The 10655-nt window shown below is 46.0% G+C and overlaps 3 protein-coding genes across 3 annotated transcripts; 1 reads left to right on the top strand and 2 right to left on the bottom strand.

Moving 5' to 3' along the window:
* Positions 1-1332: 1332 nt before the first annotated feature.
* N7532_002935 (phosphatidylserine decarboxylase) lies at positions 1333-2233 on the bottom strand (the record flags this gene model as incomplete). The annotated part of the gene is made up of 2 exons (XM_056615429.1): positions 1333-1454; positions 1510-2233. The coding sequence occupies 2 exons, from the start codon at positions 2231-2233 to the stop codon at positions 1333-1335; spliced, it is 846 nt and encodes a 281-aa protein (XP_056478401.1).
* A 1176-nt stretch (positions 2234-3409) lies between these two features.
* Positions 3410-4207, top strand: N7532_002934 (uncharacterized protein; the record flags this gene model as incomplete). Its single annotated transcript, XM_056615428.1, has 1 exon — positions 3410-4207. One exon carries the CDS (start codon positions 3410-3412, stop codon positions 4205-4207), a length of 798 nt encoding a protein of 265 aa, XP_056478400.1.
* A 1570-nt stretch (positions 4208-5777) lies between these two features.
* N7532_002933 (FG-GAP repeat domain-containing protein) lies at positions 5778-6827 on the bottom strand (the record flags this gene model as incomplete). The annotated part of the gene is made up of 1 exon (XM_056615427.1): positions 5778-6827. One exon carries the CDS (start codon positions 6825-6827, stop codon positions 5778-5780), a length of 1050 nt encoding a protein of 349 aa, XP_056478399.1.
* Between the last annotated feature and the right edge of the window lie 3828 nt (positions 6828-10655).

The following is a 10655-nucleotide window of genomic DNA, read 5'->3' as shown; positions in this document are numbered from 1 at the left end:
GGCGCACCGCGTCACACATTCTCACACACCGGGTGGAAGGAGGCAAAGTTGTATAATTTTTTCTGAGGCCGCAGCTAAATTTAGCGTGGCTGCTAAGTTATAGCTCAGTAACAGCGACCTGTTATTTAGGAAATCGATGAAGAAAGGTGTTGCTGAATGTGAGCAGTGTTTATAAAAGAATGTCAACTTCCGTATAGTATCCGACCAATTGGAGATATCAATGACTCTGTATTTCCATTACCCCTATTCACGCTTTTTATGGTCCAATTTAGTTACATAAGCAATGCCGTCGGATCATCCATAGACCCGGTTTCATGCAGTATTCGTAAGGTAATGCCGACATAAATGCGATGGCACGTGACTAGTCTGGGTTTTCGTCCGAGTTTCTATTGGCTGAGAGTATTCACGTTTCCCACCATCAAATTTCAATAATATGTAAAAATAAAAAATGCTTTGGAATCTGGAGCATGTGAGCTTTCTATCCATATCGGAAATTATTTCCATCCGGACGTTTTGGTGGTATGGTCACCTGCCATAATTGCCCATTGGAATGTTGTAAATATTGTCTCTACCCTCCATTACTAAGGCATATGACCTAAGGACTAGATCGTGACTGGGTACAAGGACGTCGATTCAGACTTATCGACAAGGAAACGATACGGTCCACCTCAAGTCAGGTGCGCAGTCCACCGCTATAAAAGCTTTGACCAAGGCGATGGAAGTGCTTGATGATAACCGCCACGAATACTAACTCTTGCGAGGGAACAGGGTATTGGGTTTGTAGGTATTTCTGAGAGCCCAAGTTCTCACAGCGAAAGAGGACCTGGAGAAGGGAGAGCACCCGGTTGCAGACTCTCTGCCGGACCCAGGGACTAGCGCCAGGGCTGGCTTGTAAGGTCCAAGTGGCTGCAGTCTGTGGCCCTGTACGGCGCGGAACTCTGGTGGGCGGCCAAAAGGATCGACTAGCTGGGATGCAGCTCATGATCAACCGGTAAGATCGTGCCGTCAAAGGAATGCTACTATTAGGAGGCAGTGGTCTGAAGGTGGCCTAGCCGGGTACCGGAAGACACAGCCTCAAAAACCGTCTATCATGGCGTTACGGTTCGGTATGGACAATAAATTTGATTAATAATAACGTTCAAGTAAATCTGCCGATAGATTCTCTCACGTCTAATCTCTTACCAACCTTAACGTGAGGATCAAGTGTTATCTGCTTTTGAAAAACAACGACGACATCCGACCCACCGAACTGAAAGCAAGAAATATTCTGACCTTTATTAACATAGTCACCCATTTTAACACGTAGTATAACTGAAGAAACTTGTGCCATTCCTACAGGTAGTACTGCGACTTTCCCGTGGTTTTTGGTCTGGATGATAATAATCCCTCTTGTTTGACACCACTGGTATCCTGGCTCGTTTGGGGCTTCAAGGTGGGCTTCAAGGCCTGGCGCCCTTGGATTGTTTGGTAATTGATCTTCTGGTGGACAGAAAGCCATTCCTGGAAAACGAATATTTCCAATTTCACGTTTCTCCACCTGAAAGAAAACTTGGTTTTGAATTATCTTGGCCTCTATCACAGTGCCGCTCACAGGGGCGTGTTGACGGTGGTAAAATGACGGTGCAAGAAAAGAATGAATAAAATGGCCATGTGACCAAGAAAAATCCGTCGTTTGTAGCAAAGTACTGATAGGCCAGTCCAATTTAACGCCTTTCAACTTGAAAGAGACGTTTCCATCGATAATCGGCCATATTCCTTGGAACACCGCATCTGCAGTGCTAACGATGATATCAGGATCTCCCGGTGCAGCAAGAGGGCGAGCTGTATCAATGTCCTTCCAACATCGTGCAAACCAATGATTGAATGACTTCCAGCCTCCTATCGGGCTCCGCCATAGGTGTGCACTTTCTTTGTAGGATTCGTTGCGGTAGAATGTATCAATTGCAGTAGCTGACTGTGGCGTGTCCAAGAATTGTCCCTGTTCGCGAGCGAACCGTACCATCCAACGGGATAGCCATGATAGATCGACGTTTGCATTCTTTGGAATGATTGGAGTCTGGAAGCGTCTGATGGTAGGTTGATTCAGGACCCAGTAGAATACAAGAATTTTCCTGAGTAGTTCGTCGCCTTTTGTTGATACCTTGGGAACCCATCGTAGTAGCTCATCGCAGAAGCGGATGTAATCATCCAAGCTCTCAATCTGTTCCCTCCCCATTTCTCTACTCCCCACCATTGGCGGGAGCTTTGGCGCTATCGATGGCCTCGTGGAACATGCTGACTCGTTTTGTATCGCGGGATATCCAAACTTTGAAGTCACGGACGAGAAGATGCTGGGGCTCATACTGAGGGAAATTCATATTTGCTCTTGCATGAACAGGCTCACAGAGACTTTCCCGGGGATTTAGATTTTTTTTGGCTGACTATTGGGCCTAAATAAAATGGTTTGTACGTCCGACTGCGAAATGTATTGGTTCTCAGATTTGTGGGCGTCTCTGCAAGATCACTCCAAATCTCCACTGGCGGTCGGCTAGGTGCCAATGGCAGATCCCACACGTACCCTGCACCTGAAGCAACTAAAAGAACCGGACCATCTCATCAGTCTAGCATGTGTGGGGCTGCATCGAGACTACAGGTTTTAGTTCACGTGTAAAGAACTCAGAGATGCCCTTGCGGCATATTCCAAATTTGTCACACCGCCTCTTTCTTGGCAAACTTCCTGAATTCATAATCATATGCTTAATCATATGCTTGATAAACTGGCGCTCTCAAACATAATTTGGCTTTTTACTTTCACTTACTGCAATGCTTCTTGCTCTTAGTATCAGGCTGTCGTGCTCTACACTACAAGACTACTACCGGTTTGGGATAAATGTCATCTCAGATGGACTCTGACGAGCCACTCGCAAAGTGGAAGAGCTTTCTCTCAAAAAATCCAAAGATTGAGTTTGTCTTGCTGCAGATTCTGTCTTACACTGCGATTAAGTATACACGGGTTGTTCCTGTGGGGAAATTCACGCAGATGGTGGAAGCAGGGTCATGTTTTTCCGTGCCGCTTGCCGTCTTTTCTCTGTCCCCTGAAGACCACCTCGTGGAAGGAGCAAACCCTTGTGGGAGCTTTTTTCTATGTCCAGATTTACGAACATCTTATTGCCAAGCAGGCTCAGATGGAGTTCGCGCTGTGATACAATGCAATTGTATGGATCGGAATATGACCCCTCTGGAGTTGTGCCCACGGTCACAGCTGCAGCGTCTCCAGGAGATGTTGGAATTTGAAAAAGAGCTTACGGTTTTGGTGGGATTTGAGATCGAAGTTATTTTCCTGAGAATGGAAAATGAGTCACTCATACCTCTAAGTGACAATCACTCATGGTCATGCATAACAAGACAAAACATAGCTGATCTGGGCCTCATGGAGAATATTGCTCGAATGCTGCTGGATTTGGGAATTGCCCTAGAGCATTTCCACTGTGAATCAGCACCCGGACAATGGGAGTTTGTTCTCCCGCCAGCCACACCTGTCCAAGCTGTCGATACCCTCCTAAAAGCACGTGATACTATTCTTGCGGTGGCACGATCTTTTGGCGTGCTTGCGACACTCCATCCACGAGTATCCAAAGATCATTCCGGCACAGGTGCACATGTTCATATTTCTATCAATCCAATTGGAAACTGCAGCATGGCAAGATCGGAAACCTTTTTTGCGGGCATAATAGACCATATGCCATCGATTCTGGCTTTCACACTTCCTCAGGAGGTGAGCTACGAGCGTGTTCAGGCTGGGCTCTGGAGTGGCGGCGAATATGCCTGCTGGGGGTGGGAAAACAAGGACACACCGATGCGCCGTGTTGCTGAAAACCACTTTGAGTTCAAACTCATGGATGGACTTGCAAACCCGTATCTTGCTTTAACTGCGCTGCTTTCCAGCGGTCTGGATGGTCTTTCAAATAACACGCATCTTACGGCCGGCAATTGCGATAAGGCACCCACGGATATGACTCTGGAAGAAAGAGTTGTTGTCGGAGTGGAAACGTTGCTACCTAAGACGATCGAGGACAGTCTAGCTGCATTGGGGAGAAATGAAAGACTTGCGGGGTTTATTGGAGAAACATTGGTGTCTCAATACGCGGCAGTAAAGCGGTCCGAGGCTCAATTTCTCTTGAAGATGCCTGTGGAGGAAAGAAGACGATGGTTGATCTCCAAATACTGAGGTTCTCATCTTCACTTAAACCTGACAACTTCTCAATTGTAATCAATTAATGCTGAAGCTCCTTAGGAAAGTTAAATTCATTCTTGAATTTTCAATTTTGGTCTGAGCTGCGGTTTTCGATGCCAAATGATGATGGGAACAACGGGGAAATGGATTTGCTGGCCCAGGGTTTCTTACCAGGGCCACACCGTCGACCGTTCGCGGGATATTGAAGTAAATCCAAGGAAGAGGTCTCGACCATCAAGAACCAATTGAACTAGCAAACATAGAAAGAACTGCAACAGACCTCAAATCTCATTGGTCTTTATGACCGAAGCCGGTCTTTGATGGGTTAGAACACTTTTGAAAGCATGGGTTAGAATACCGGAAGGTTTGGGAGTATTAAGGAGATACATGGACCCCAAGATAGATGTGAGCCTGCAATCAAATGTTTTGATAGAATGGTTCTCTATCGAGTGGCAGAGACGGCTCTCAACTGCTTCGAGTGACGGGCTTCTGGCTGTGCGCTCTGGGTGCTCAAGAACGCAAAGGGGCATTTATTGGCCGTTGATGGGTGGCTAGATTGGTCCAAGTCCACCAATGTCATATACTTGATTTGGACGGCTAGGATGTCCCTGGATGGTGTTCCGAAAGGAACTAGTTCTGCTTTCAGGTGTGGGTGTTTTATTACATAGGTGAGGTCTCGGGGCCTATCTGGCTGTAATCGTACCACCTATCCGTACCTTGCTTTACGTTTAACAAGTTAACTTATAACCATAGTAGACATGTAGGTATATGGTGTAGTGGGGCGGATAGCTAGTTCTAGAATACACCTTCTTACACCTCCCCGACCTGACCCCTACATTTGGGATTCTCGCTATTTCCTGATTGCTGCGCGTGTGTTTTGTGGTGGTTTTTCTGCTGAATCGACCCGCACGTCTCAGCGCGTGCTGCAATCGAGCGTTTCCCTCTTCAATATATATACCTCAAAGACGGGGATACACATCTATACTCTAAATGTGGTCATTCGGTGTGGTGAAGCTTAGGTCTGGTACGATCGTTCGACCGGAGTGTGGATTATTCTCCAACTGCATCATATAGCAATTCTTGTCCGAATGAATCGTGAATAGTCTATGACTGTGCCTGGCAGGGTCGCTGCGGTCGGCGGTCGCGAATTTCGCGAATGTGATGGGGGTGTGGGTCTTCCGGGCACGCACCGCCGGGACCGGGAGCACGCACTCTGGACCGATGGGAGCGCGGATAAATCAAGAGGGCCTTGTCTTTTTATGGCATTATGGATTAGACCACAGAGTGCTAGAGGCCATTTTCGGCACGCACGCTTGGACATCGAACACTCCGGCATGCGGGAGCATTTGCAGTAAGACATGGTAGGGAAACAATGACATAATTCATATGCTGTCCTAGCTAAGATGATGGCAGTTCCCCGAAAGCAGATCCTGAAGGGAGTCCCCAACCAAGACCCAAGTCTTAACAAGATTTCGAAATTCCTAGGGGAAGGTCTCCACTAACTATTTTGCAAAGAGGACAATACGTTCTTGCACACTGCTGGCGCACGGTCCCTAGAGCAGTTCTAAGAACCGCAAGGCTGGTTGAGCAAGACGCTCACAGTACCGTCGACGTAATTCGCAGCCACAATGTCGAGACGGTCATCTCCATTAAAATCACCCACCACAACACCGTTAGGTTCGTTCCCCCCAACTTCGAATGTGGTCTGCGCCTGGAAGCTTCCCGATCCAGTCCCGAGCAAGATGCTCGCTGTACCACTACCGTGGTTGGTAGTCACGATATCGAGATAGCCATCTCCGTTGAAGTCGCCCACCGCAACACCGTATGGCTTGTTCCCTACATCGAATGTGGTCTGCGCCTGGAAGCTCCCCGATCCAGTTCCGAGCAAGACGCTCACTGTCCCGTCAACGTAATTTGTAGCCACGATATCGAGATAGCTATCTCCGTTGAAGTCGCCCACCGCAACACCGTACGGTTCGCCCCCTACTTCGAATGTGGCCTGCGTCTGGAAACTTCCCGATCCAGTCCCGAGTAAGACACTCACTATAGAATTGTGGGTATCTGTAGCCACGATATCGAGATAGCCATCTCCGTTGAAGTCACCCACCGCAATACCAGTCGGACCAGACCCTACATCGAATATGGCCTGCGTCTGGAAGCTCCCCGATCCAGTTCCGAGCAAGACGCTCACCGTAGTGCCACCGGAATTCGTAGCCACGATATCGAGATAGCCATCTCCATTGAAGTCGCCCACTGCAACACCAGTTGGACCAGATCCCGTGTCAAATGTGGACTGTGCCTGGAAGCTTCCCGATCCAGTCCCGAGCAAGACGCTCACTGTATTGCTGATATAATTCGTAGCCACGACATCGAGATAGCCATCTCCATTGAAATCGCCCACTGCAACACCAGTTGGACCAGATCCCGTGTTGAATGTGGACTGTGCCTGGAAGCTTCCCGATCCAGTCCCGAGCAGGACGCTCACTGTATTGCTGATATAATTTGTAGCCACGATATCGAGATAGCTATCCCCGTTAAAATCGCCAACTGCAACACCAGCCGGATAGGATCCCACGTCAAATGCTGCTTGTGCCTGGAAGCTCGCGCATAGCATGCAGGCGCCTGATAAGCAAGTCGACCCAGCAGGGCACTATCAGGGCGTGAGAATTGATAACAGTTATTATAATACCACCCCAAACTTACCACGTTGCCGCAACCCCCGCAATTATTGCTGTCATTATTAGTTTCAGTGCAAGAACCAGAGCATAGCTGTTCGCTCGCGCTAGTCTTGTGAGGTCCACATATATAACAAGGTCCGGTTCTCCTTGCTGCAAGCGATATGCATGACCCTGGGTTTGGGAAGTTCTGCGTGCACCACTGAATACACGGCCCAATCTGAGCCGAGCTCGTAGTCACTGCTTGTAGGATATATTAGCGTGAGTACATGTTGACCTTGCAGGTGAAGGCATACCCAAGGACGCTATAATAAAAAGGGCGACCACGATTTGAGACATAGGATATGTTGCCTGATGGATCAGTTAATGTTACGTGTATGGGATAGGTCGCCAAAATTGTTACATGAAAAATATTGATAGTGCAAGAACAAATACCTGGGGGAGTTAGTAGCTTTTATTTCGATTGAAGTCTTGTGCACGTGTTGTAGGTACGGTGGCGTACAACTTGGCAATTGTCCACCGCATCTAATTGTCTACCGCATCTAGAAGCCAACAAATAATAAGCGTGTTTGGTCACGAGGGTTCGTATTCAACGAAACTCAGATTAGGAATATTGTTACACGGCATGTCTGATAGTCATGTGCATTTGCATCGCATATGTCCCTAGTATGGTTGCATATAACTCGACAATGTCTCCAGCACCTGAAAGCCAAAAACGAATTGTCGCAACCTAGGGTGTAGTGGATATATGCTTCAACCAATGGAATCGCAAAAGAGAGTCTGAATTGCTGTGTAGCCCCTATCCGGCAATTTATGGGGTAAGCTGACTAATACAAAACAATCGGCAATTTAGATAATCCACCTCCGTCCGAGGGGAATTGATAGGGACAGCACAGCTTTTGTTCGGGACAGCACAACTTATGTAATAATTGGGATTTCGTAATGTAACATGTCATGTCATTGTATCTGAATTTCAGTATATTTATTTACAGGATCTTCGTGTATGACCTACTTTTCCACATACACTGCACTTTGACGGCGCCTTCTTTCGCTTCTGCGTAGGCTCGGCCTCATTGTTTTGCTCTAATTGATCTATCTTTCGTTTCTTAGGCCTCGGAAGGGGAACCACAGGCTCTAAGAGTGGGAGATATTCTAATTGAGTATCACAAAGGCCAGTCTTCCAAAACGGGTGGATATCAGTCAGTGGAATAGCTTTATTACTCTCCAGTAGACTAGAAATCCGGTGTGCACAAGGAAGGCCCATTGTCCTGGTGAATGTTTTCGTACACGGAGGTAAAGGGGCAAGATCCGTAGCTCTTTTAGCCTTCACAACTTGCTCACTAATTCGTCGAATCGAATACCGAGAAGTCCTAGTCATAATATTAGTATAAAGTTCCTGTGATGGCACTACTAGCCTTTCAATTTGGTCTCTTGCAAGGTCATATTCAAGTGTCGTATGTTGGGCTTGTAAAGCCTGTGAAATCCTTTCAAATACAAGTAACATATCTCCAGTTGAAGCTCCTATATGCTTCTTTAAGAAGGCATGTGAGCCTTCAACTCGGGATGTAGCCGAATTACCTAGATGAAGGCACTGCCGGGTCCATGCAACTATGAACTTCTCCTTATAAATTAGCCATGTTTCTTTGATATATCGAATAGGGGGTGGGGGATATCGCTTTTCGAAGGCTTGTAGCCTTAGATTATACTCCTCTTTAGTAGTTGAATAGACTAGTTGATTCCACGACTTTAGAAATTCTTGATGCTCATCGTTTGTGGTAAAGTGCTGCTTCGTATTTTGTGTCACATTCTTATTGATATGCCATATACAAAGTAAATGCGGATATTGGCAGCAGACGACCTTAATTGCACCTAGTAAAGCAAGATCTCTATCAGTACAAAGGACCGGGTTAAAGGGTAAAGGGTTAATAAATGTGAAAAAGGTCCTTAATGCCCAGATATAGCTTTCTTCCTGTTCATTCTGCATAAAACAGAAAGCAATACTAAACGTCGAGTTTGATGGCGATATACCAATAATATGTAATAGAGGCATCTTATATCGGTTTGTCTTATAAGTGCAATCTAGCACAAAAACTCTATTATATTGGTTAGCATATTTAATTGACTCTGGGTGTGCAAACATAAAGAAAAGGATATGACCTTCACTGTCTTGCTTAATAGCGTATTTCCAAGAGCTTTCCTGTAGAGTCTTTAGTAGATATCCAAGAGGAGTGTTATCACCTAGCTTCTGTCTTCGTAAGGCACTTCGTGCATTATAGATATCCCTAGGGGTAACTAGGGTATTTGGATGCTCTCTCTTAATTAGAGCAAGGATATCACGAGGCTTTGATCCCACCTCAGACATATGAAGGATATTTTGAAGCTGCTCCTCTGTAAATTTGCGAGCAGATGGATGGGCTATCATACTATTATCAGCTTGATGATTGTGACTTGGGTTTCGTACCTTTAATTCCCACTTCTCGCTATTAGGAATCCTCTTCCCATATAGCTTGAATGGACAACCAATCCGTCGTGAAGTTGTCAACCGTCGATTTGCCCCTTCTGCCGCATTCACCCGATCATAGTATTTGCCACCACGATCACAACCTAGAGAGACATTTCGATTTGCATTTGCTCCTGTAGTGACGATAGCGTAGCCTTGGGAGAGAGCATGCTGACGCACAGAGGCTATTAGTAGCTCTCTACTATCAAAGATCTGCTCAGTAGGAGGCTCCATATTTGAAAATCCAAGAGGTAGAGGATTGAAGAGAATAGAGGATTGAAGAGAATAGAGGAAGGGGAAGGACTAGTGATTTATACTGTACAATGGTATGGTATTTTGGAATGATGTTGCTATGGTAATTCAGATACAATGACATGACATGTTACATTACGAAATCCCAATTATTACATAAGTTGTGCTGTCCCTAACGTGATAACGTATTGCCCGAGCGACCGAATTGACCGAGCGGCCCCACTAAAAACCCATCTCAAAAAATAACATATCTTGTTTACCACAATAATCATGCCCCCCCAACGGTCTGATCGAAAAAGAAAATTAATAGAGCAGGAGGGCCGTCTTTTATTAGCTATTAAAGCTATAAAAGATGGTAAATATCCCTCTGCTGCAGCTGCTGCGCGGTCTTTTGATTTACCAGTCTCAACTTTGAAGGCCCGCCTTAATGGGCGTGAAGCTGCTTCTGAAAAACGACACAATCGCTTTATTTTCTCTGAAATTGAAGAGCAATCGATTGAAAAATGGCTATTGGATATGGATACCAGAGGTGCTGCTCTTACACTGCCTATGTTGAGAGATATGGCCAATTTACTCCTTCATGCCCAAAAAACAACCCCCTCTACTGTTGGTAGAGATTGGGCATCTCACTTTGTCAAACGACATCCAAATTTGTCCACACGATTATCTCGAAAATACGACTATCAGAGGGCTCTTTCAGAGGACCCTCGAATTATCAAACCATGGTTTGATTTGGTCCAAAATACCGTTGAAAAGTGGGGTATCACTTCGGATGATATTTTCAACTTTGATGAGTCTGGTTTTGCTATGGGAGTTGGTACCACACAAAGGATTATTACCTCAGCCAATACCATGGAAAAAGAGCTCTCTTACAAGCTGGAAATCGCGAGTGGGTGACTTCAATTGAGTGTATTAGAGCTGATGGAAGTGCTCATCCTCCACTCTTCGTTTTTAAGGGGAAATTCTTTCCTGAACATCTACGCATCCCCCTTGATTCAAATCAACCTGGATCTCG

The sequence above is a fragment of the Penicillium argentinense genome (genome assembly GCF_028826775.1).
Source record: "Penicillium argentinense strain IBT 30761 chromosome Unknown utg000003l_segment0_segment0, whole genome shotgun sequence".
Lineage (NCBI taxonomy): Eukaryota > Fungi > Ascomycota > Eurotiomycetes > Eurotiales > Aspergillaceae > Penicillium > Penicillium argentinense.
The sequence above is the reverse complement of the archived record's forward strand: the minus strand, read 5'-3'. Positions and strand labels throughout refer to the sequence as shown.